This window comes from Pavona decussata, unplaced genomic scaffold (assembly GCF_977016875.1).
Source record: "Pavona decussata unplaced genomic scaffold, jaPavDecu1.1 SCAFFOLD_83, whole genome shotgun sequence".
NCBI lineage: Eukaryota > Metazoa > Cnidaria > Anthozoa > Scleractinia > Agariciidae > Pavona > Pavona decussata.
The window spans coordinates 1,242,768-1,270,511 of NW_028145501.1; the positions used below are offsets into that span (position 1 = coordinate 1,242,768).

The 27,744-nt window shown below is 38.6% G+C and overlaps 1 protein-coding gene across 1 annotated transcript; it reads right to left on the bottom strand.

The window, feature by feature from the left end:
* Positions 1-27,515, bottom strand: LOC146475757 (uncharacterized). Its single transcript, XM_085115454.1, has 25 exons — positions 27,410-27,515; positions 23,976-24,095; positions 22,868-23,299; positions 22,214-22,309; positions 21,651-21,720; positions 21,053-21,275; positions 19,942-20,079; positions 18,987-19,028; positions 18,690-18,824; positions 17,708-17,839; positions 16,668-16,900; positions 15,873-16,159; positions 15,194-15,289; positions 12,854-12,961; positions 12,466-12,605; positions 12,161-12,249; positions 11,024-11,157; positions 10,022-10,122; positions 9,039-9,098; positions 7,673-7,787; positions 7,227-7,352; positions 6,354-6,452; positions 5,404-5,472; positions 4,019-4,113; positions 1-1,943 (listed from the first exon to the last, which is right to left on the bottom strand). Exons 1-25 carry the CDS (start codon positions 27,443-27,445, stop codon positions 782-784), a joined length of 4,338 nt encoding a protein of 1,445 aa, XP_084971580.1. The 5' UTR covers positions 27,446-27,515; the 3' UTR covers positions 1-781.
* Positions 27,516-27,744: the final 229 nt, after the last annotated feature.

Genomic DNA, 27,744 nt, shown 5'->3' on the forward strand with positions numbered 1-27,744 from the left:
TTATCTGTAGAGGAACAGCCATTTATTAAGTTGAACAGAACTGCAACGCTGAAGGTTTAACAATAACTGTATTTGAGTACATAATTACGTACTTATCTTTATTCCCAAGTAAATATTCCGTGTCAATTGAAAACAAATATTTCCTGAGCCCAGAATAAACGCCAACTTAAAACTGTTCGTAAATACGACACTTGACAATTGAAATGATTTTTTCTTTAAGCGTCCAACCTCATTACGAATGTATAACCAATGTTCTTAATTCCGGGTTATAAAAATATTGAATTTCAAATCTTTGGGGATACGCGCTTGATCGTTCCACAAACTCTTAACACACCGTTACTAGCTGCATAAAGGTCCCATTTCTTATTTGATTTTCACTGTGGGAAAAAAATTCGCAACTTTCACTACTCTCTTAAATTTAACCTCTTGGGTATTAACAAATAAATCGTCAACTCTGTTGTAAACGCAACAAAAACATAGTACCTCTTTTATACAAAGGAAATCTGACCATAAAAGTTTTTATTTCCGTTTTGTTTTGCCTCTCATTTGTAACTGCTGTAGTTGTAAACATGCTGTGAAAAGTAAGATGCAAATAACGAACAGTATTTTAAAGTTCTCTTTAGTTTAACAGTACTATGATTTGCTACTCAATTAGTTACGGCACGTGCGCTATTAAGCAATTCACCTGACAATACGGAGCAAACCATATGATCGGTTTAACAAAAGGAAAGAGTCTACACGAGTAGGTATGTTTAAAATGTGTAAAAAAAGATCTTCAGCATTATGCCAGTGAACCCGTCGAACGCGTTGAGCTGACCACTGTTGACGAAGTAGAAACAGCAGCTGAAACTGTTGTTTGCACGTTTGATGATGTACGAGCCACTGACGATGTTGTAGAAGGGCTAGGTGCTATTGCCACAAACGTACCTGAAGGAGGCGTTGCGGCTGGGGTGTTAGCAGTGCCTGGAGCTACTCTGATCGCTAGAAGCCTGTTGGTACTTGCCATGATTTGGGCTAATTGCTGATTTAGTGCAATGCTGTTTGGTACTAGTACAGTTTTGTTGACATTTGCTGGCTGTGTAAGAACGGCTGGCCTCTGCATCCCAATCCCGGAAGCGTTAACTGTAACTGAGGGGCCGCGGGAAGGTTTAGCACTTTGGGTATTGCTTGGGGTAGACACAATGACGTTAGCAGGTTGTTTTGCGGCTACACCAGCACTTGCAGAACGTGGAGTTCCATGAGTTCCTTGAGAAGTGCTTGTTCTAGAGGCGTTCCTTGGTGTGGACGCAACTTGTTTTGGTACTGTCATCCCCTGAGCTGGTTTTGCTGTGGGGGCGTTGGTGGGTGTGGTTGGCACCGTATTGACAGCACCCTTTGCTGACGACCCTTGAGTAGGTTTTGAACCAGCGGCATTGGTTGGTGTGGATGTAATCGTGCGCACAGCTTTTTGAGCAGGTTTAGCAGTAGAAATGTTAGTTGGTGTGGACGTGGCCATGTTGACAGCTCGTTTTGATACTGTAGTCCCTTGAGCAGGTTTAGCAGTAGAAATATTAGTTGATGTGGACGCGGCCATGGTGACAGCTTGCTTTGATACTGCAGTCCCTTGAGCAGGTTTATAACCAGTAGAAATATTACTTGATGTGGACGCAGCCATGTTGACAGCCTGCTTTGATACTGCAGTCCCTTGAGCAGGTTTAGTACTTGTGGTGTTAGTTGGTGTTGATGCAGTCGCCCTCATAGCTGGTTTGGATGTTGCAGTCCACGAAGCAGGTTTAGCTATGGTGGTGTTGGTTGCTGTTGATGTACTCGCATTCACAGCATATTTTGGTGCTGTAGCCTTAGCGCTAGAGCTGTTGGTTGCAGTGTTACTCGCAGCTTGCATTTTAACCAGCTGGTTATAAGGGATGTTCCCTTTCAACAGTCCAGTGCTGTTCGTCAGTTGCCTGTGATGCAAAACAAAGAATATTCACCTTGGGTGATCATATCCTTGATTGTCATGACCACAAGGGTTGAATAAGGTTGATATTAAAGTGTAACGAACTCAACTGGAGCCACCGAGAAAACGACACTGAAATTTAAAGAAATGTTCTCGTTTTTGATTGGTTTACAAGCTACCAAAGCCAGTCCTCTTTGTTGTAAATGTGACCTGTGATTGGCTGATCAATGTTGGGTGGGCCCGATTGTGTTCGTTGCACTGTAAAAGGAGAAGTGTGATGCTGATCACTAAAGATAAGTGGATAGTCTCGCCTTGTTTTTCTAGACAAGAAGTCCAACTGACAAGATGCGACAATTGTCGGTCCACGGAACTGAATCACTTTGTCACGAGGGTCATATTTTGTGGCGAGTCTCAAGGACAGTGATCACCAATATATATGCAGATACAGCATTAACTTGTAGGTTATGTAGAAGAAACCTGTCACAGCTGTATATACCTACAAAGGGCTATGACCAGTTTATGCATGTATGTGTGTTGTGGTTCAATTTTATCATTGGTTTAAATTTCATTTTCTGTTGTTTCAAACTCATTATCACACATTACCATACCTAAAAACAATGGAAAATAAAATTGAAACCAAGGGTAAATTTGAGCCACAACATATGTATGTGAACCATGAACAACCTTGGTTGATTCCTTGCTCAAGATGTTCAACATGTTGATTGAAAGTTGGCCTATCTGGTTTCTGTTAAGCTGCGCTTATGGCCCATAAGTTATGGGCTGGTATAAAAACACTTAAGGTGGCCGAACACAGTTTGCGCGCGCTTTACAGATTCTGTTAGTGATGCTATTAAGCGCGCGCTAGGATTGTGGTGAGCAAATACTATCGATCCCTCAATTTTATACCAAATGGATCACAAAGGTAAGTTTTGCCCTTAAAATAACTCATTTTCTCGTTTGTGAATCCTTCTTCATTTATCGCCGAACAAAGAAAGTGAGTTCGCAATGACCTAAGCCTTCTTGTACGCTTTTCATCTTTGCTGAGAAAACCAAATTAAAAGCCACGCATGCGCATTTGAGCAAAAAATTGCGACTGATTGTTTTAATGGAAATGAACTGTTTTCTAAGGAACCGCTCGTTAGAATTTCGTGAAATTTGGCAAAACAGTAGTTTTCTAAAAGCGTAACTTGCCTACGAACCAAAAACAAAATCTAACAGAGGGTTACTTCAAAAAACATTAAAGTGCAAAACCAACATTTACAGGAGATCTCTCTGTTAAAATAACATGAAAGCAGCATCACTATGTCAGTTTTTTGTGAGTTTTTCTGGGTACAAAAAATGGAAAAAATCTAACGAGTGCATTTTCTAAAAATTAAGGAAACCCATTATTTGTGGACGGTTAATAGCTTGCTGTGTTGCTATGGCAACGGCACCTTGCTCAACAAGAGGTATCAAAATTTATTCTTTCTTTGTTAATCTTGCACCATGCTAATTTCGGGTTCTCAGAAGTACGTAGTTTTCAAATAATGTTTACAAACAACTGTATACTAGAAAACTGTGTTCGGCCACCTTAAAGGGAAGTGTCATGGGATTTTGGACCTCTTTTGTCAAAAATGGTAAAACAAGACCTTCACTTAGCTACAAAATAATTCTAGAACAAAGTGTGGAAAGAAATCGACTCAACTCTTGAAAGGAACAACTCGAGCTCTGTTCAGCGCATTTTGGAAACAAAAATGCTAGAACTTGAAAAACGTTAGCCTATACTCTGTCCCTGGCCAGAGGCACTAAACGACAGTTTGATGCACTGGGTGATAATTTATTAAAATAGATACGCATTGAGTACATGTGGGTAGTGCTGTGCACGCGCTGCCGACCTGTTTGTTTACGGACAGTCACACACTCACCCACTCACTCACTCTTACATGCCTGACGACATAGTGGGTAGAGCACTATACAGTGCACTAACCACAACAAAAATAGAGTTATTTTTTCTTTTGTTTTTGTTGACAGACAAACATTTTGGGTTTTGAAATGACATCAAATTCGCGTGCTACTTCCCCTTAAGGCATAAGTTGTTCAGACCTGATAACTGCAGGCTTTCGTCTCAGCCGTCCTGTTGTAATTTCATGGAAGGCCCAGCTCCATTCTCTCATCTGATTCTTACTCCTGTACAGTTCCTGTGGAGGGAAAATCCTGACATCACAGACTGAATGTTCAACCTACACTGTTCACAGTCCCCTATTTTTCCGTGGGATTTTCGAGACTACGCTTCGATGGAACTCCCATTATCTTGGTTTGTAAAGGCGAGCGCAACCTGGGGAAAGTGTCTTAACTACCGAGGTGGGCTAGTCAGGCTACATTGAGTCAGGGAGGAGGAACACCGCCTCCCTTCTCCCTCTCCCCTCAGTAGTTTAGACACTCTCCCCAGGTTGTGCTCGCCTCAAACCAAACCAAGATGGCGGGAGTTCGATCGAAGAATAGAGTCTCGAAAATCCCACGGAAAAATAACCACTCTGGATCGTAAAAATACACAAACAATAACCCTCCAGTCCACAAACTTTTCTTGGCTCAGTTTTGTTTATCGAAAATGCAAACGTCTGAAACCATCTCTGGGGGGTTGTCCAATACTGTCGACATCTCACGACTCGAAATAGCCATCTTTTGACCCATAAGGATGGACTAATTTTCTTCATTTGAACTATGGCTCGTTCTCGAACAGTGAGACCACGAAATACTCGTCTAAAAGCGTGTATTTTGTGGCCTCACTGTTTGAGAACAAGCCATACTTCAAATGGACAAAATGTTTGTGCATTTGTATGGCGACAAAATGGCGTGTATTTTGTGGCCTCACACTTTGAAAACGAGCCATAGTTCAAATAGAGAAAATACACAAATACGTTCATCTGTACGGGTCGAAAGATTGCGTTTTCATAATTGTTGCATAGTCAAAGAACCGTTTGTTCTGTGTTTGATGGAAATAAGGACTTACAAAACACAAGCTTTAGAAAATGCATCTATGTGGACCATATGCTCTAAAAGAATAGTGACGGTTGTTTCCTTAGCTCAGTGGCATATTAAAAAGAGCCACTAGCAATAAATACAATTTTTTGCGCGTCGAAACTAACTTACGTTTTTTGGTCTTATATTACTGCGCTTGGTGATTGGTTAGCAAAAGTCATGCCACTTTCTTAACCAATGAAAGTAAAACCAATCGGTTGCACGTGTTGCACATGTATTTGCTCCGAACTCTGATTGGTTCATTGTGCTGTTTGTATCTGTTGCGCACGTGATTTGAGACGCCCCCGACCAAGCTACACAACCACAGACTGACTGCAGAACATTCACCTTTCACATTCACCACGAAGGGAGAGATCACACAATTCGATTTGTCAGACTAGTTCCTAAGGTTTTACGGCACTCAGTTGAAACCCCTAAAGTTAGAAATTTATCATGTTCATTTAAAATACCTTAATGTCCTGCAGCCAGCGTTCAAGGTCACTTCGGTTTCTCACTTGGACAGTCTTGTTGTCAAATATCTGAAAAAGAATTGATTTGAGATAATGGTAACGCAAAAAGTTGTATAAAATTCATTCCATATTTGCAAGGTGAAAATTCCAGGTGACAGCTCAAAATACAATGCGCTGGGCAACAAGGGGCACCTTAAAATAAGAGAAACAAACAAACTCGACCAAAATGCACCAGTTACATCTGGTAAATGTCGAACTGTTGGATCTCAACCGTTTTCTGGTATGCCTTCCAATTATTGACAATTGACTACTTACATGTGAATCTACGATCGTTACGATCGCTATGATCGCTGCAAAATGCGACCAGCGATCCCAGCAATGATAACGATCGTAACGATTGCTTTAATTCTCATATGATCGCTACGATCGCTAACATGTTTCTGAAGTTATATTTTTGTGTTGAATTATGGGATACAAAGTCCAATGTTGTAATGACTTATGGGATATTTCTAGTCGCCACGATTGCTACGATCGCAGAAACCAATTCTCATATGGTCGTTTTGATCTCTATGATCGCTACGATCGCGCAACACCAATCGCTACGATCGTCGAGATAGAAATTTTTCTATGTCAGCGATCGTGATCGCTACGATCATTAAGATCGCTATGATCGCCGAACAGAGCGATTCTCACATGATCGCTGGTCGCATTTTGCAGCGATCATAGCGATCGTAGCGATTATATGAAAACCAGCCTTAAAGCTTAATGGTAGAATATCCACACTAGTAAACAGAAGGTCATAGGTTCGACTCCTGTTGGGAGAACTTCCATTTTCGGAGTATGCCTGAGTCACTAAATGATGAAAATGAACCTTTTTTTTTGTACAAAGAAGATGTTGGCTCAGTTTTGATCTTGAGGGCTGATAGTCATGATTTCCACAATAGACTTACGTTGACTGTATTACGTATGGCAGCTAACAGAATGTTATTAAACGTTTGTACTTGGACATCAGCTACTGCCTTGAGACAGGACAGCATCGCGTCAGGAATCTAAAAAGTAAAAAACAGAACAAGAAAACAGCATAAGCAAATGATTGCCTACATCAATACCTTAGTATGCAAAATTAACTTTGTATCATACAAGAAACTCGTTTGCCTCTTTGTCGAACTAACATCAAACAATTTTCCGTTTTTTACCAAGGACCTAAATTTTACAACTTCTTGTGTACCGAAATCGTCAACTCGTCCTCCTCTGTCTCCTTTAAGAAAGCACTTACAGCGTTTTTCTGTAATAATTATTAGTAGTTTTCATACAAATGTGTTTAAGTATTAACTTTTTTTGCAGCTTTTCTTTTCGTATTGTATCCTTCCGTTTGACATTGTAATTGTATGAAATCGTAATTGTATCCGTCGTCATGTTCTCATCTTCTTTTTTGATTTCATCTTGTAAAACAATAACTGAGACCTAATTAATATAAGCTTCATAGTTTCCTTTAGGTCTCCTCGCCATTGTTAAATCTATTTTTCTATTTTTTTTTTGTTTTCATTATATTTGTGGTGTGGCAAAATAAATAAACTAAACTAAACTAAACTTAGAGTTTGGAATGGAATCTGCTATCTGTTCGACTCTTAGGCTCTATTTTCAAAAGCTTTTGTTTACATCTCGCCAAACACGCAGCGAAATATTTTTCATCCACAACAGCGCTTTTGTGTTGTTTTCACCTGTACACAATAAAATGATCGAAAACGAGTGGAACCTGAAAACGCGAAGTTACTTTCGACACCCAATTGAAAACTGCTCTATGTTTACCGACATGAACTTACATATTTGTAGCCGCTACGCCACTTTTGGAAAGCTCCGTTGCATAAAGTTTTGCCAAGCCAATCTGCACAGGCATCGGCCAATCGACCAGCGTCATCCTTCTTTAGTTTGGTGAGAGTCTGTTTTATCTGGAATATACCAATACCATTGGTTTGTTTGTTTGTTTTTGTCCAAATGACCCACATCTTGACATTTAAAAAATAAAGGAATAAAAGGAACTAATCCCAAGAAAACCATTACATCTCACAGCAGTAGCTGAAAGCTATTACAGTGAGAACAACCAATTCACTATCGCTATGAAGAAGGATGGGTGCATTTTCTACAAACCCAGACTAGGACAAACACAGTCATATACACTTTAACAGAGAAAAAAGGAGTTCAAGGGTATCAAAACTTGTTGATGTTTTTTTTTTCCAAGCATAGTGTTTACAAAACAAGAGAGTAGTACCTTGTCGCAGATAGTGGGATAAGAATTGACGTAACAGCATGCAGCAAGAGTCTGCTTGATCTCGTTAAACATGAAGCACTGGCCAAAAACATCAATACAACATGCAGTGTGGGAGCTGTGTAGTATGGAGAAAAAAACAAGGAATTTAAGAAATAAAGCACTGTTGTACTCTAACGACAGTAATAATAATGACGGGGGATATAACTGTGGCTCAGCGTTGGGCATGTCACCCCAAATAACATCAACAACTTTGTTTAGCGAGAGCGAAACTTAACAGACTGTTACGACTGACAAACCTGTGGCCCTCAGATTCCAGATCGAATTGGAATTTGGAAATCTTGGTTTTTGGTGAGAAAGGAGAACTGGAGTACCCGGAGATAAACCTCTTGGAGCAAGGACGAGAACCAACAACAAACTTAACCCACATATCATCATTATTTATTTGCCTCAGTAAAAGAAGAAAACATTCAAATTACAAGTCAGTGTAATGGCGAGGAGACCTCAAGGAACCACCAGGCTTATAAGAGAGGCCATCTAGGCTGTCATTAATGAATAGAAAATATGACAGTCCGCCCGGGAATCGAACCCGGGCCACACTGGTGGGAGATGAGCACTCTCACCAACGCGCCATTCCTGCTCCCCTTGTCGTTGTGAAGCAATCAAGGATATGTGAGGAGTTAGTAACACTTGACCACGGTCAAACGTAAAAACTAACAAAAGTCCGTTAAAGACCAGGATTTTACTTTGATAAGTTTCTTGTGAGTTTGCGAGTTTAGCAAATCATTTTACGATTTACTAAACGAGCAAGAACAACAACTAAACAACAACAACAACAACAACGTTTTAAATTCTTTTTTAAAGTGAAGTATGTGGGGACTGGTCGACACTTTAAAGTTCCAATGTCTCGCTTTTTTTTGCTGAGATAGAATCGTACATGTGATTGTCTGAAGAGAGAGCTTGATGGAAGAGCTGCAAAGCATGGTCACTTCAAACTTAGAAACATTGCTATACAGGAAAATAAAATTTCCAAGGATGATTACCGAGTTGTACCGTACTTGTTGTTGTTGTTGTTTTTTCGAACAAACGCCGCCGCATTCTTCTGATTGGGTGAGGCGTTTAATCGTGTAAATACGGTAATGTATTTGGGAACATCACATTACCCTACGGATAACACAACCCCATGGCATCAGACTCCAAAAGGTGTTCTGAACAAACTAACTGCCAGTTCTACCTCTACTGTAAGTAGGTAGTACCTACAGGTACAATAGCATGGCACAACAATCTTCATTAATTTTACACTCTTTCCATGAAAATTAAATAATGAAGCTGAAAAGGATCTAACCAGTGAAGTGATGATTGTACTTACGTGCGATGTTTCTTAAGAAAGTTAATCATTGTTTCTCTTAACTGCGGCCAGCTTTCTTGTCTGTAAGCAAGACAACATGGATCGACAGATTAACGAATTGGTACTAACTAGTAACTGACCCTCTGTCAACTCAGATAGTCAAGTAACAATATCACAAAACATGAAACATCTGCCCTGCAGTCCTGGTACAGCTGAATTATTTTCTGGGCTTGAAAAATACAATCCTTTGTTCCCTGCTTGTTAGTGTTGTTCATTGAGATGAAAAGAGGAGAATTAAAACTTAAAGACAGCTTTGTCTCTGTTTGTTTGATAGAAGCTTGTTTCCAGGACCTTATCTGCACTCAAAGAGGGGATCGACAACTACACTGTAGTCGCTTTGTACAGGTATACGTAACAGAGTTTGAGTGAAACAAGAATTGCAACACTAACGCAATAGCAATAGCATTTTAAGTATCCCAACAGACCCTTCTCCAAAATGGCGGCAACAGATTTGAATGAGTTAAAATTGAACTGAATGAAAAACTGATACCAGCACTGGAAATAGCTCCTTTACTGTAGTAACCTTGCAAAGTTTCAGCATATTAGGTGTTATATCAGCTTAGGAAATGTAAGATGAAATTTGACAAATTTACAGACGTTTTTATGACTGGGGGTATACGTCATACTGTACCCCCAGTCATACAAACGTCTGTAAATTTTTCATTTTTCAACTTACCTTTTCTCAGCTACTTTTCACACCTTTTTACACCTACATGTAATATGCGGAAACTTTGCATGGTTACTAAAGTAAAAGTGCTCTTTCTAGTGGTGGTATACGTTTTTAATTCTAACTTATTAATTTTGAGTTTTTGGCCACCATTTTGGAGAAAGGTCTATGCCATTACAATAGTCCAAATGACCTCAATGGTCACACCTAGCTTACATGTTCTTCTTGTTTGACTGAGCAGGAAGAAAGAAACTGCTTTCAGTTTGACACTACTTACGTGCAAGTGTTCCTGACATTTTCAAAGTTGGTATAACTGGGATCACACTTGAATGACAAGCCCATTATCTTCCCTTGCAGGTCCTTATGGCCAGAAGGAAACTAGAATACAAAGACAACAATGAAAGCCATATCCAGCACAAACATGTAACTATTTGCCTCTTTGTGAGTGAATGCCTGCCTTAGATGTATCAACGGGATCGTCTGGGTTAACAGGATTGGCAACAATGATCTGTCAATCTCCTATAATCTAGATAAATGGGGTTAGTTTCGAAAGAAACTGTGGTGCTGCGTTGGTGGGGAGTGGAAACTAAATGCACTGCTCGTAATGTAACTACAGTGTACATGCAGGAAAATGCATGAAATAAATTCTCTTCGGAGACGTTCTGTATCAGGCCTGTTCCTGGAAAGGACCCCTTTGGTTCTACTCTCATAAGCGATCACATCCAAAAGCAACCACTAAATCTTGGCATCCTGGTATCAACAGAGTTGATAAGGTAATCAATTTGAGTACTGATGTTTCGAGTGTTAGCCCTTTGTCAGTGGGAATCAGATTCATCAAACATTCCTGTCATCTAGAGCCACCATGTTGCTGTTTAAAAGAGGCGATCAGGATGGTTGAGACATGTCCTCTTAATGGAAGCAGACTCTCCGTCAAGAATTGCAGTAAGATGGATCCGCCAAGGAAAGGGTGAAAGAGGCAGACCCAAGATGGCCTAGCAAAGGACAGTGGAGAAAGAACTAAAAAAGGGGGCCTTTCGTTAGAAAGAGCAAAGAGGCAGGCTAAAGACTGGGAATAGTGGTGGGCCCTTACTGAAGCTCTTGAGTGTACAATGTACAATGTATGTGCAACTTTGCACCCTGGGCTCTAAAGAAAAGACTGAACAGGATGAAATCCTAATGGAAGAAAGAAAATTACTACAGGCTACTAAGCAGCCCTTTCACAGAACATTTTGATGCTGCCAAATTTGGTATTAGACCACCAACACAAAAAACAACTCACATCTTTCTTCATTTTCTTGAGAACTGCAGTAAGTTTTTCCTTGTTCCAGTTAGTGCCCCTGTGCAACATACTTTCAATTGTTTCAACGATTTTCTTGACCAGTACCATAGCATCATTGGTGTCCTGATTGGCGCCTGAGAAAAACAAATAGGATTAGCATGTCAGTTGGTGATGGCAGGTGCTGAAAGCCTGTTTCTTACTTGTTTACCCTGTATTTTGACTGAGAATGAATTGAGGACGAGAAACATGAGAAAAGTTAATGCAGCAAGCTGCATGTGTTTGGACGTCATGTAACTAACTGATGATGATGATGATAACGATAGCAGCAATGATGATTATCTTACTTTTAAGTTAGGTTTTAACTGACAGTAGTGTTTACAGCATTCACTAGTTAGACCACTATTTAATGTTTTAATCATTAATTTTTTTAGGTTCTTTTAAGCCTGGCATTTTAAAACGCCTTGAACTTAAGCATAAGTGCACTACATGTATAAGTACACTGTAGGTTGATGATGATGATGGTGGTGATGATGATGATGATAATGATGGTTATGATGGTGATGATGATGATGATGACGAGGAGGATAATGATGATGGGGCCCAAGTACCCACTAACATGTCAAAATCAAAGGCCATGGGTGCCAGTTTAGAGGAAAGTAAGAGGACAAATTTGGTCACAAATCTGGAAAAAGTGTTTTAATCATTAGCGAAAATGCTTTTCACCTGTTACATGTTACCCATGCTGATGGTATTAACAGACTGGTCTAAAGATACTGAATGGCATGGCAACTGAATCACGAAATTTTCCTAAGTTAAGGTGAATCTTTCAGCGGCTGGTAGAGGGTTTTTGTGACAATAGATCTTTATCGTCAAGCAATAGGGTTACTTATCTGGCCTCAGGATACCATCTATAGTGGAACGCCATCCATTTGACCACCTTCAGGCCATGGAAATGTGGTTGTATTAACGGGGTGGTTGGATTAACGAGGTTGTAAAACTAAGGAAATGACTGGACTTTCAATTTGTTCAGGGCACAAAAAAGTGGTCTTTGTACATGTAATAATGAGGTGGTGTTAAGGCGGGGTTCCACTGTACTTATTTCAGCTTCATAACTTCCATTGCCCAATTACTACATACCTGGTTTTCTCTTTTCTTCTTTCAGAATAAACTGTGCAATTTCGTAATTTTTCTCAATGCCATACATATCAGGCAGCTTTTTTATCCAGCTAAAAAAAAAAAATTGCAATGGTATTAACTTTGCCTTACCTAATAATATCATTATCAGAACAAATAATGGCAAAGCCTTGAGGTATGAAATGTTTCATGCAAATTAATTTTAATTCATTACTTTTACCCATCAATTACCCTCTTCCTTAAAAAAAAAAAAAAAAAAAAATAATCCTAGCCTTCAATGGTACACGCAGAGTGATTGTTGTACTGACCTCTCGTACACTTTAAACGGAATGCAGCTGCTTCCAAGTGGCTTAATCACATTGTCCAACACAAAACCCAGTATCTGAGGACTGATCTTCTCTGTGATTGTAGAGGAGAGGACCACGGAGACACATGCCCAGGGCAAACCCTGTGCAAAATTGAATAACATTATTTAATTTCTTTTATGGGTGTAAATAACATTGTAATCTGATGTACACAGCTAGCCTGGCAACGTGATCTGCCACAGTTAGTTCAAACCAAACTTGGACCAGGTGCAGTTGATTGACAAGAACTACATGTACCATATTGAACATGTACTACCATACAGTGGGACACATTTTTGGACTTTTCAAACAAGGACGTCTTTTACATGTAAGTGGTAAATAATTCACATACCTTTTTCTTGAAAACTCCCATAGTGTTTGTTATTGAGTATAACTGATAATAACTTGTCAATGCATAAACACGGACAGCAAGGGCAACCAATAATTCTACTACAAACACCTGAGAGAGGGAAACACACAAAGACAGAAACACATTGAACACAAAATAATCATCTTCAATTTAGATTAAATCTTCCACTACCCAGACAGGGGAGCAGGGATGGCGCAGGGGTGAGAGCACTGGCCTCTCAACAATGTGGCTCCGATTTGATTCCTGGATTTGGCATCAAAAGTGGGTTGAGTTTATTGTTGGCTCTAGTCCTTGCTTCAAGAGGTTTTCCTTGGGTCCTCCGGTTTTCCCTCCCCTCACAAACCAACATTACCAAATTCCAATTCGATTTGGAGAGTGTCCCCATACTGTGTTTAGCACATATTTGTGACCTCTCACGCGAAAACGTACACTAACGGCTTGCCGTTTTCGAACGGATAACCGTTCGCAAGCCGTTTCTCATCCGTTCAGAAAGAATTTGCATCCGTTCGAACGGCTTGGGCGATCCGTTCAAAACGGAAGTCAAGCCGTTCGAACGGCTGTGTCATCCATTTACAAAAATTGCCCAACTGTTCGAAAAGCTAGTGTACCTGTTCAGAAAAATTTGCATCCGTTCGAGCGGTTTGGTCATCCGTTAACAGAAATCGTCCATCCGTTCGAACGGTTTGCGCCATCCGTTCAGAAAAATTGTCTGTCCGTTCAAACGGCTGTGGCACCCGTTCAGAAAAATCCACCCGTTCAAAACTTCAGTTAGTTGCACCGTTCATTCAAACGCCTTGGCTGTTTAAATGGCTTTATGCAATGCCTTGTGGCCGGTCGTTTGCGAAACGAAGACACAAAATGGTAGTTTGCGAAATCTTGCTCTAGCCCTGCTTCGTTACTTTCTTGCCGTAACGTGACATTGATCTCGAACCAAGCGCGAAATTCAGAACCCACTAAAAAACATCTCACAGAGCGACGCGACAATACTGTCTTGTGTAAACAACTGCTTCACTCCCTTGCTGCAATCGTTGAGTCGAAAACGTGTTCCTCTGATCCCAGGTAAACTACTAAGAAACAATTGATGGAAGTGGCGATTCAACTCGTTTAATGACCCGTCATGGCCATGGTCTTTCCTTAGAGTTTGATAGTTGCGAATACGAGTGGCACGCGAGTTTACAGTGTAGTTGTCACGACAAGGCACCCACATGTCCAAGTGATTGATACGGATTGGCTGTTTTAATCATGTTGCGTTTCCTTTCATGGCTGTTTAGAACTCTATGCAAATTTTGGCCAGTTTTCGCCAAGCATCTCAGAGTTATGCTTGAATGAGCAACAACAATGTATCCTTGCAGTTTCTTTGATTTTAAAAGCTGTTTGAAAGTCTAAAAAAGTCAGTGTGGGTTAGCATTGTGATAACAAGTGACGCTGCCAGAAGTAGAAGGAAAAAAAACTTGAATAGCAGTATTAAAAGAGTATGTATTTTAATTTTAGTAAACAATGGACTGGGTGGCATGTTTTCGGCAATCAACCACGACCGTCGGGCGATGCGTTGACGAGTAATCTTTGCATTTGGCGGTATTTTAAAGGGCATTTTTCGCTGTAAAGGTGAGCATTTAGCGAGCGGTTTGCGTAGCAAAAGTAATAAGCATTAATCTTTGGTCTGTTTTGTTCGCAGCCAGTCATTAACAATCCGTTTGAAACAATATACATAATTATTGCTAAAACATGAGCCATTCTACAGTTAATGGTTATCCGTTAGTTCCATTCGCAGCCGGTCATGACAATCCCTTCTCCCGTGCATGATCATCCGTTCGAAATTTTACTCGAGCCGTTTAGCTGTTCAGGACCATCCGTTCGAAATAATATTAAATTTTTACTCCTTCTGTTCAGCCATTCAGGTCTACCATTCGCAATTTTTTTAGCCGTTCAGCCATGATAACCATCCGTTCGAAACTCTTGACGAGCCGTTCAGGACCATCCGTTTGAAATTTTACTCCTGCCGTTCAGCCGTTCACGTCTACCGTTCGAAATTTTTTGTAGCCGTTCAGACGTGATTACCATCCGTTCGTAATTTTTCGCTAGCAGTTCAGCCGTCATACCAATCTGTTTGGAATAAATTATCAGCCGTTCAGCCGTTCGGTTTTATCCGTTTCAAACGGCTTCGTGGGCCGTTTCTTACCCGTTCGACAGCCGTGCGTTTCACCCGTTGAACGGAAAGCCGTTAGTGTACGTTTTCGCGTGAGAGGTCACATTTTGATCATCTCGTCATAGAATTATGCACAATATAAATTTATCGTTTGTTTATTTAAATGAATACTGTACCTTAAATGGACCTTTAAATGGAGGAGTGATGTCACTTGGAGCAAGAAGCTTGTTCTTTGCTTTGTCCAAAAGTTGCTCTGCCCCCTTTATAAATTGCTGCAAAATAAAGTATTACTGTGTTAAATTAGTTTATAGGTGTAAGAATAAGGACAAAATAAGCACAGTATAAATAATTCATTTCTTATTTTTAACAAATCAACAGCATTTGCATAATTCTACAATCATTTCCTCAAACACAAATGACATTTGCACACAATCACATTGAGCACAACAATAAAACACTCAGTATACTGGAAGGTTGGTATATACGTTTATGGAGGGGAGGACTTGATATAGAGAACAAAAAAAAAAATGCCTGATTGTACATGTAGTTAGCGAGGTGCCTGTAACCCTGACTGATGATCCAAATTTGATATCTGTACATGTAGTCGCCAAAAACACAGGGGAACTCATCAGGTGAAGGTTTTAAACCATGTGACATCTAACAAATATTCCCCAAGCGCACGTTGGATATGGAATTGATAGATAGCCAATGAGGCGCATAGTGCCATAACAGATTTTCAAAGGAAAAGTGTTGATTATTATTTTTCAGATCCATACAATGACTTGTCAGATGTTTTAATATGCCACAGTTAATTTTACATACAATGCAAGCCAAAAATTTCCCTGCTATACTAACCTGTCTAACATCTTTGGAAAGGTTATTAGACAATGACGATTCGCAAAATGTGTTGATGTACCACTCCAACGCTGTATCAGTGCGGAGACTTGAATTGATTTGAGCTCCAGTTAGTATCACTGCCAGCACCTTCTTCAGCTTTGTCTCTGGAATAATTTGTGGTGAAGGAAGCTTTTCTGCCTCAACAGAGCTGCCATTGTTTACGATGGCAGTCAGGAGCACCGTCATGTCAGAATATGACATGCTTGCCAGCGCACATTGCGAATAGTTTACATTGATTCCAACCTCTGAAAGAAAGCACAGCATGATTCCTAACACCCTAACATTCAGGAGGTAAATAGACATGCATTCTCAAGGTAAAAAAAAATTAATAATAATCAATATTTCTTTTACTTTTAATAGTGTCAATGTGTCTCCATTGAAACACTGTAGTGCTAATAGCCCAATTACGATAATATTAAAATTCAGCCTGAAAAAATTACAAGTTATTACTGTGAGGCTCTGGGGAATAACTTGTAGAGTTTATATGGGTTTATTCCCTGGAGCCTTCCAGTGATGCATATTGTTTCAGGCTGATCTTTAATATATCAAAATTGGGCTACAGTGTATTGGGGAAAGTATAACTAATGCAAAGAAACATTAGAGACTTAACATTATAAATTTATTATTATCTTTTTTTAAATCTAAGTTCCTGTTTGACGGTGCACAGGCCTACTATAATAATACTGCAATATTTACACAGACTCATTTAAAGTTTATGACAAGCAAATTTCCTATTCTCTCATTTCAACTGACCTTTGGGAGTGGTATTGGTGAGAACATCCTTGTCCAAACCGACTGCGCCTGGCACAGTGATCACATTCATTGCTTGGTCAATTTTTCCTGTTTTGGCCAGCAAGAGAATAAACTTATGTCTGTAGTTGCTGATGTTTGTTAATTGCTGTAGAGTTGTTGAATTTAATATGGGAAAGTTTCTGTTCTTCTGGGTCACTTTGCATCCAAGCATGTAATACAAGGCATCTGAGAACCTGATTATAAAAAAAGGTTAAGATGACACACTTGTTAGACACTTGAACAATATTATTTTTCTGGAGGGTATCACAAGGAGAGAATCAGCAACAAAATCAACTCGGATCAAGCTGAATTGTTCAGGTCCAGTGTCATAAGGTTGGAAATGTTAACTTTCAGCTCAAAAAATTGAATGTGGAACCAAGATTCTAACATCACCAGTCTGAAAGCCAGACTGAGCTGATTTGAAGAAGTTAAAAAAAATAATGTAGAATCACCCAGGCTGTTACAGGGGTTTCATTAATTAAGATGCTGAACAGTTGGGCAAGAGGTTACTGCACCTGGGCATGCGCAGGATAGCTTACCGGTACTTGGCTATGGTCTTTTATTGAAAAAGTTGGCTGAGACCTGTATTAAAAACTATTAGGCGTAGCTGTGTTCACAAGCGGTCAATTTGCCTGATGCCCAGCCAAACACCTGCAGTTGCAATGCAGTCACCCTTCAAATACAAATGTAACACTTATCGGTAACATTTTTCCAGTGGTCAAAGTGCAATTCCAAAGGCACAGACCAAAAGCAACAGAGAAGTATCTTCTTCCCACCCACACCCCCTCACCTCCTTCAGAACAGAAGAAAGGAAGACTGCACTCATTATTTTTGTACGCACATAATTATGTTGCTAACAACAGCAATTGTGTCGCTGTTTTACAGCTGTACAGTGTACACGTAGCTACTCTCTGTATGTTATTATGTATTTATTATTCTGTGATGTAATTTTGTTGTATTTCTAAAGAATGAAATAAAAAAAAAGGAAAATAGTTTTGTACCTCTTGCTCTTTTCCAAGAAGGCCAGTCGAGCTTCAGCTACTTCCTCATCCTCTGTGATGAAATCATCTCCTAATTTACCTGCTAAGCATTTCACAAGTGATTCATCATTCCATTTCTTCATTTCAAGAATCCTAGAAGAAAAGTATGTTTATTTATTTATTACTAACAAGTGCAGATACAGTAACTCTATTCAATATACATTACAAAATTAATAATAATTATTTTATTATTTTTATACAGATTCAAACGCCTTTTTTTTTACAAACTATCAACTATTTTGGCAGATTCACGCACTCAAAACAAACACTATTGATCAAATTAATGAAATCAGCTTACCTGTGGAGTTCAAGAATTTTCAAAGTCAATTTTAAAACACCTTTACATGAGGCCAACTGAAACTTAATTTACAGTGTAACACTACATTATGTATGAGGGAGAAGAAGCATGTGATCAACAACCTTTAGTTGCCAGCACTCATACAGTTTTTGTAAGTCGCAGTGAGACTCAATATATATCAGTGCCCTTAGTCTAAAATGGTGGTATGTAGCCTCTTCCGGGCGTTCAGTTAGTTGGGGCATAGCGCGGAAAAAGGCGCGCAAAAAATAAAAAAAAGTGCGTGAAGGTCCTTTCACGCGCTTTTTCTTTATTTTTTCGCGCTGCGCCCCAACTAACTGAACGCCTGGAAGAGGCTAGGTGGTATGTGGATTGCGGTATTTTAATGTCATATTTTCATTTTGTAAGGTGTCTTGGAGGAACAAACTTTTTACCTTCTACTTATTACATGTACAGGCTGTAGGTCAGTGTGAAGGGTACCTGGACATGACTTGTGGGCTCATGGTTGAGTTGCAGTGGATCTGTACAGGTACCAACTTTAATTTAATAATGTGACTCATTACATAAAAATATAATTAATGGTACTGAAAAAAAGGAAGAAAATGACAGGGGCCTTGTAAGCAATGACCCTGTGTAAAACCAACTTACATTTTCAAGCCTGTGCTCTCAGGTGAACAGATTAAAGCCCCATCAATAGCATTCTTCAACCGTCCTCTGACTTTAACTTCCAAATTTGAAGGTAGATCAGGATGCATCAACACCTCAATCCACGCTTTACGCAAGCTACAATTATTGACAGACAATGTAAGTATGGAGAAACTGTAAGTATTTTAAGCTGTAGTTTGGTTCATCAAATTAACTCTTCTGTCTGGTCTTCCACTGAACCAGAGGGCTGAAAATTACATGTAAATGTTCAAAGAGGGAAAGTAATTAAACCTACTGTACCTTTTAAGAGCTGCATTTAATTGACCAAAAGACCATCTGTTCCTGAAAAAAGAAAAAAACAACAACAAAAAAAACAAGTATATGCACAATGTGAATTAATGTGGTTAAACATACTGTAATAGAGGGAAAGTTTACCTCCGAACTGTAAATGGTATGTAAATTATACGGGGCCTTGTAAGGACATTATTTTGATTAATAATTTGCCTAGAAAGGAGGGGAAACGAGGGAGGTTTGTTTTCCCATGTCTTACCCTACAAGGTAAAAAGGGGCCTTTCTAAAACAAGAAACCATGTTGTAGTCATTGTAAATAAAAGGGAAACCAGACCACTGTACATGAAGATTCCTGGGCTCAATGATCTGATGTGATAAACATGAGGCATTGTACTTTTGCTTACCTCAGGGCCTGACTTTTAAGTTTACAATTCTTTCTATAATGACTCTCTAGGAGGGACAATTTCTGAACCTTCTATCTTCCCTTCCAAGATGGGGAGATATAAGCAATATTGAGAGGGAACTTTACAAAGTCCCGTCCTTGGCCCATGGTCCCTCCTCACGGGATGGTTGATAACAGGTGCATTAGGTTTTCATGTACATGCACTAATATAATTTTATTTTGAAATTTTTGCATCTTTGACTCTCGCAAGGCCCAATTCTCATCTCTCGAGACAAGAGTTGCGTCTTGCGCAAAAGAAGACGTGACTAATAACTTACTGTTGAGCAGTATCGTACATGTACTGTACAAATTGGTTTGTTTATAAAATTTCAGCATCAATGCATGACTCTAATGAGACATGATTTTCGTCTCTTGCTCAAGGGAGAGTCACATCTCGCTAGAAAAGTGACTCGCAACTTACTTTTGAGTGGTATTGTACCTGTACAAATATAGTCTGGTTTTGAATTCTAGAGGTTGCATGTTATTAACAGATGCAATGAAACAGATTTCAGTTTATTGTACCTGTCATTGTCAGCAGCTAAAAGCAACACTGTCAAAGCATCAAGAACTACGGCAGCTTGAGCAGGCTGATCATTTTTCAGATAATCAGTGGCTTTAGATACTGTATTGGATACATTGGAACTTAGACTGAAGGCCCACCTAACAGAAAATACAAACAGAATTGGCAATGATTTGTAACAAAACAGACAGGCCTCATTAATTTTTCATTTGATCTCTGTAAAAGATGGGTAGTTCTTGTTGAGAACTTTTATATGTACACTACAGTGTAAATTATGCAACCTGATCTGCTTACTGACTCACAGAAACCTAATAATATTAAATTTTATTTTGTATTTTATCATTGTCTTCCATTGAAAGTGTCTCCTGGATGGGCCAGCAGGTGAACCCTTACCATCTTCATTTTTGAAAGAAAAGGTACACTGTAGTCCTTTTATAATTACACAATGTACCTCCATACAAAATGGTAATGGTACCAGTACTGTAGAAAAACTACATCTCTCTCTGTTGGGTCTATTCAGGAAAGTATTATTTTGAAAAGGCCTTTTGAATACCTACATGTACACTGTAAACCTCTTCTATACACTGTACTTCAACTCATGAAATCCCTACATATAATTTTATACCTCCAGACTGAAAAAGGGACCCTTTTTGGGTGGAATCTCCCTGTATAGTCCATTATAGGAAAATCTCCCCCCCAACCCCCCCCCCCCCCCGCCCAATCTTCCCAATAGTGCCTCATGTCCATACGTTGGACACGACCCTACTGGACATAAAACAAGACTGCAAAAAGAACTAATTATTTTTCATAACAATAATAACATAAGTTTTTTTCCCTTCTTGTAGAGACTAACTAAATAATATTACCAGGGTGTCAGCAGTAATAACAATTTATTCATGTAGTACATGACTCGTAGTTAATAGAGTGTAAATTAGGCTGCTGCCTAAAAGGAGACCAGTAGCCTGGGGCGCCCAAGAAAATGCTCTAGGCGTCTAAACTTTTTGCAGCAGCACCTAACACTTTACATGTTGGGCTCTTAACTTCCTGGCTTTTCGCTTTGTGGGCTCCTTGAAATTTTTTCTTAGGCAACAGCCTTGGTTAAGTGTTCCATACCCTCCTCCATAGCGGCCAAACGGCAAGTCGAAAAGGCAGCTCCTAATCTCGTGCTCTTCATAGCACCACCTACATCCTTCTTCTCTATATCCACCATAGCTGTCGTCACTGTCGTAACCATGGCATTCACAGTCACAGCAGGGGCTTGAGGGGCGAGAGGTGCTTGCTCCCAAGCTGTCAATTTCATCTTTGAGTGTTTCTAGGAGTTCTGTAGCTTTTGCAGCTGAGAAATACATGTAAGTAGATCAATCAATCAAAGTTGAAGAGAATATGTTTGGAATAATTATGTTTGAATGTGGGTGTGCTTTAGAAAGAGCCATTAAATGAATATCAATAATTAAAACCCACTTGTACTATTCATGTAGCTGTGGTTACACCATACAACTTTACCCTAAAGAAAAATAATTATAAGTAATAACTGGTTCAATTTAAACTGAATTTTCTAAACATGGACATGGACAAATCATTTCACAGAATATGAGTGTGTCACTTAGAAAAATAAAAGTTTCAAGTCGAGGTCTTACCACTAGGCAACAAAACAATCAGAAGAGAATAAACATTTTGAAAAGCAAGTATACATGTATGCAGTGTTGAATACCTGCTGCTTGCAGCGATTCAGTTTGCTCATTAGTAGGCAGGCACTTTAGCAATGAGTCTTGGACAACACTCTACAATGAAAAACATAAGATATGACATTAGAGTGTAGAAATTTCACCCCGCTACCATCTACAATACAGTACGGAAAGACAAGGCACATTGTGTACCATCCTGTTTCAATTTCAAATGCAAGACTTGACAAGACTTTGCCAAAAATAATACTGAACTCAAGAAGTAAAATTTTCATTTTAGTTTAGTTTATATTTTTTAATAATAATAAATTTTCTTTTTATTAAATAAAAAAGTTAATTAATTAACCAGTAAAAGGCTTTACACGTGCACTTCTAAGTTATGGATGAACATCAGAGGTTGCTAAGCATGAAAGAAACGTAAGAGTTGCTCGAGGCAACAGGAAACCTCTTGTTATCTTTGTTGATCATTTCCTTTATTCTCATAATCTGAATGTTTAATCAAGCAGTGATATTGTGAGGAGAAATAAGACACTGGTCACTATTGGGTTAACAAGAAAGGTCAGCTGAAAAGAATAACTCTCAGTGTCAATACCGTTTTTCTCTTGGCCATCTTGCGAAGTTTTTCCCAGAATGTGTTCTTGGCATATCCATTACAGTGAGGATTAGTGCCTGTTTTCCATGAGTCACACTTAGAAAGAAAACAAAAACAAAATAGAAAGATTACTGAACAAAGAAACTGACAAAAAACACACCAGTACATAACCTGCATGATAACAAAAACACTGTGTTCACATTAATAAGTATACATTGTACATGTACATGTATAATACAACATGATGGATACTAAACAAGTCCAAAGCTGTAGCAGGACAACCGTTTCATGTCTCAGAACTCCTCAAAATAAAAAAAGTGGGTGGGGGGGGGGGGGGGGTAGGAAAGGGCACTAACTCCAAGGAATTGAGATGTATTTTCCATAATAATGTTACATCTAAGAGAGGCACCAACATGTACATGTTTTGAGAGGGGGGGGGGGGGGGAGGCATTCTAGGACTTCCTGTATACATATATATGGGTTCATACCAGACTGTTTGGCCATCCAAGGTCAGTGCTGTCATTAAGCATTGTTAAAGTCACCTTCAACTAAGTAGTACATTTTAACTACTTTTAATACCGTCATCGTTGCTTGTTATAAGTTCCCCATAAATGTTTGTAAGGTGGGGTTTCATCACAGTTCAGAATATCCTACCTCCTTCACGGGAGCATCACAGACATAACAGTAGCACTGTCCACAGTGACTCTCATTACACGAAACTGTTGACGTAGTTACGTTGCTCTGAACAAACTTATGAATTGTACAGTTCTCCCTCGCATGTGGCAAGTTTGTTGCTGGTTTAAAATAAGTAATAGCAACATCTTTCTTGGGTTGATCGGCATTGCTATCAAACGTCTCAGCTTTGTCTGCATCATCAAGTTTTCTTCTCTTCAAAGGAGAATAGTCTTCAGGAAGTACAAAGATAACATCATCATCACTGTTATCACCAACACAGATAACAGGTTCATGTTTGTTTGAATTTTCAAGTTTGACATCCAGTTGGCAAGACTGTTCCTCAGTAAGTTGGTCCTTGATTTCTTTGAATCTCTTGGATAGCTCTTCTTGCTCTTTTTCACAAAATGCAAGCTTCAAAGAACATGAAAAAATAATATTTGAATAACTGATGCTGGTTACAAATGTACAACTTTTCACGTACCCATCCTAAAACAAATTAGCAAAACAATTGCTTTTTCCCATTTACTGTACATTAATTTAGATTCAGCATATGTGAAATTTGATGAGCCAGGCTTAACTGATCAACAATAGAATCCGTGTGACATCACAAATGTTTAAATTTGTCAAATTATAAGAAATTATAGGCAAAAGCAGGATGAAAAAAAATTACATGTACATACAGAGTTCTGCTTAAGCTCATTCATGGAGGGTCAGTTGAGCTTTATCATTACAGAAGCCAAAAAATGTTTCCAAAATTTGAGTTTATAAACTTGGAGTGTGACTTATCTGCCATTGTTTACAGTGCTTTGTCAGAATATTGGCACCTTATAGGACAAAGCAAAATCTGAGCTATGCTTATGAATGAAAGTCGAGTATCATTTAATTAGGTGTCCTTTACAAAGATAATTTCTACCAAGTACCCTGTTACTTTTCTATTTCCCCTAGATAGAATGGGATCCTTCAAGGGGTGAAGGAGACAGTCTGTATTCATAACAGTACTAACTCCATTGCTACATGTACATGTATGTGAATGCAAACAGAGTTAACATTGTAAACATGAAAAATTAACAATAAGAGACTTACATACCCTTCTTTTTAGCTGAACTGCTTTGTTTACTATATCATTATTGCTTGGGGTATCTGAACTTTCCTCTCGTGGTGGGGATTCTTTCCTTTTGCGTTTTTTCACTGGTGAGCCAGTGCGCACCTTCATGTAAAACAAGCAGAAAGTCATGAATATTAGCAGCTGTACAGAAAGTTTAGGTGCCCATCTATTGAACGGGTTCACCAAGGTATGCATGTATCAATAATTTTATCCGGCAGGGTATTTTGCACAACGCTGAATCCATAGAAGTCCTGTTATGCAATGGCTGCCATAACAACAACTTAAAACTGACATTCTGTATAATCGGTGCTTAACTCTAACCAGTATAGAGGAGAGCATCTAAGACCTAAATAACTTGGTTCATTGCTTAATGCTAAACTGTTATGGGTGGCGTAAAATGCAACGTTCAGCCTTCAGCAATCTGCAAAATACCCCTGCTGGTTAAGTAACAAATGATATTATTTAGGTCTGAGCACTTTTCTTTACTATTTAGAGTTAAGCACTGATTATACAGATGGTTAGCTTTTACAATGTACATGTAGTTGTTGTTATGGCAGACATCCGACATTATAGGACTTCTATGGATCTGGCCCCAGTTGTTCAAAGGCCGGATAACTTTATCCAGTGGATAAGTCACTATCCGACAGTTTCAATCTGCGCAAAGATTTCAGTATTTCCTCTCCTACAAGCCAATATGTACACTATAACCACAGTTAAGTTAGGGAGTGTACGAAAACTTTGGACAACGTTTAACGTGAAGTATATTTTAGACCCTGAATAGTGCCTTATCCAGCGGATAAAGTTATCCGGCCTTTGAACAACTGGGGCCTGGCTTTTTGGTATTCTGTAAAATACCCCTGCTGAATTTTATCTTCATTGTACTTCTAGCAAGTGATATCTATGGTACCGCTCAAAGATAAGTTGACAGTCTCGACTCAATATTCGCGAGAATCAAGTCAAATCAAATTAGCGTAACAAGCCACATCATGACAAACTAGGTATTATTTAGTGACAAGAAAAGACATGATACATGTAGATGTGTTTTTTTAGTCAGTGACACAGGTATACTCAGAAAAAAATCTCAATGCTCCCAACAGGAGTCAAACCTATGGCCGATTACTAGTTCGGATGCTCTACCACTCAGCTACAGTGTACAGGAACTTTGTGGGACCTAAGGCCATTAAACTAGGTTCAACTATAATTTATTCACCAGGCTTAAATAATAATAATAATAATAATAATAATAATAATAATAATAATAATAATAAAAATAATATTCTTTTAAAACTTTTTTTAATAATAATCTCTTTATTTACATGTTTCAAGAAAATTGCTTGTTTACAAGATAAAAGTATAAAAAAAAAAACTATTAAAACCTATTTACAATTGTGAAACGGATTACTAAGTAAAACTGAGCTTTTTCTGTGAAATGATACCGAAAAGCAAATTGGTTATTTGCAACTAAATGCTAACTTTTTGTTCACAAAAAGTGTTGGAAATTTCTTAGAGTCGAATCACAGATAACGCGAGTTATATAATATTATACAATGCGCTGAATACTACGCGCGCTGTGATTGGTCGTTGCCCATGATCTATTACAGTACAGACACACGGATGACGTCACAGGAAAAATTGTTTTCTTTGTTTTATACAACATGGCGCGCAGTTTTGAAAATGTTTGCGAGATTAATTCGAATTGACCAAGTGGAGGCATCGAGAAAAGTTTAGCAGAAGCTGTTTACAAACAAGAAAAAGAAAAAACCAAGGCGAAAGTGTTCTTGTCAATTTGAAAATGCCTAAACTGGAACAAATCTTCAAAACAGCTGTTAGCGCTACGAAAAGGCTCACAGTTTTGGAAATATTTACTAGATTATTCTGCTTTGAGCAAGCGAAGGCCTTGGAAGAAAATAAGAGGAAGCTGTTTACGAGTACGATAAAGAAGAAGAGAAGAAGCCGACACGGAAAGTAGCGTTGGTGACTTTGAAAATGCCTGAACTGGCACAAATCGAACAGTCAAGCACTACGAGGCAAGTTTGTCGTGTTTCCTTTCTGTTCATTGTATAAAACAAACAGATTCCAAGTTGCGGTGCGTCTGTTCAGTAATAGATCACAGAAGACGTCAAAATGTGGTAACAACATCAGTGACACACTCGCCTGCGACTCGTGTGCCACTTGGATCACAGTGCCACAGTGGATCTGTTAATAAACCATTATTATTATTATTATTATTATTATTTTATTTTTTTTTTTTTGTTCTTACCACATTTTGACGTCATCTGTGATCTATTACTGAACAGACGCACGGCAACTTGGGATCTATTTGTTAAATAATAATAATAATAATAATAATAATAATAATAATAATAATAATAACGATAATAATAATAATAACAACAACAACAACAACAACAATAATAATAATAATAACAATAACAACAACAATAATAGTAATAATAAAAAAATAATAATATAAATGATACAATTATTTTCTCAACAAAAATGTTATGTCTCTGACTCAAATTTTGAATGTCAGAGACAAAAAATATGGCTTGTTTGTTACTAAAATATGTAATTATTATATTTTCTGACTTGGCCACACTGAATATGCAACAAACAGTTCAGTTTCCTTATATTGTTTGTTTTCGTTTTGAACAGAAGAGAGTTGCCACAGGGCCACTTCGGTCCACTTTATTAATTTACATTTGTCAATCTAAGTTTTTGTAGAATGAAGCATATTACAACAACAATAACAACAGTGGTAGAGAACTTAATACGTGCCGCTAGATCAGAAATATGGCGGTAAACTGTTTGATAAAGGAGCTTTGTTGTCCCTTCCGGAACCTCCCGGGTCAAGTGAAGGTAGCCATGTGTACAAAGATCTAGACCTCAAGCAGCGAGGACAAAAACACAACTTTTAGATGTTCTTATCACAAAAAAGCACCACAGACGTTCTTATCCATTTATCTACGACAACTTAAAAGTTTGCTTTCGTCCCCTTTAAGTTATTTTAGAAAGAAAAGGGGAACAGACTTGAGAAAAGTGGGAAATCGCCCACACGCTCAGCTCGATTCTCGTAATATCTACTCGCGCCTATATATTAAGCAAGGGATTCACGAGAAAGATTTATTGTTTCTTTTTTAACGTTTGAAGACATCCTCCCAATTTTACAAATAAAACTCTGCAAGGTCAGTACGCCAAAATAACCTGGAGAAGTAAATCTACATGTGCAAATTTGTCGCGCGCGCAATTTAGATCAACAGGAAACCGCGAAATCAATTGCTATCTTCTGTGAAAGTTCATTCGTAGCAAGCAAAAATTTAAGGCTAAAAGTACAACTAAAGATACAAAAGCTCTACATGAACATGATTCACGACGATTTGGATGCAAAATACACGAAAGAACACGTAAAAACCTACCGTAACCTCGATGACTTGTATTTCATCGTCGTCCATCTTGGCTGCGCATCAATGGACAGTGTTGTGTCATGTGACTTTCAAGATTGGCGCCAGGCAGTGCTTGCCTCTGATTGGCTGGATGTTCTTTCCCATAAAACACCAAGCGCGTTTTTCTGGAAATCTCATCAACTCCGTCAACTTATTACATGTAAATACCTAAAAATTAAACACAGCTATAAAACAATAGTAATACTAAAAATAATTTTTCAGGATAAGCTACAGCTAGGACTCGCTTCTACTTGCTTCTATTGAAAGGATGGAAGAAATGGATTAAAGAACGTTATAAAACTAGAAAA

Excerpts from the sequence above, each read along its gene's own strand:
- LOC146475757 (XM_085115454.1), bottom strand. The coding sequence starts at position 27,445 with ATGGACGACGATGAAATACAAGTCATCGAGGTTACG. Across the intron at positions 19,029-19,941 it reads TTAGCTGCTGACAATGACAG|GAACAGATGGTCTTTTGGTC; the intron begins GTACAATAAACT and ends TTCTTTTTTCAG. Across the intron at positions 12,250-12,465 it reads CCGTTTAAAGTGTACGAGAG|CTGGATAAAAAAGCTGCCTG; the intron begins GTCAGTACAACA and ends TTTTTTTTTTAG.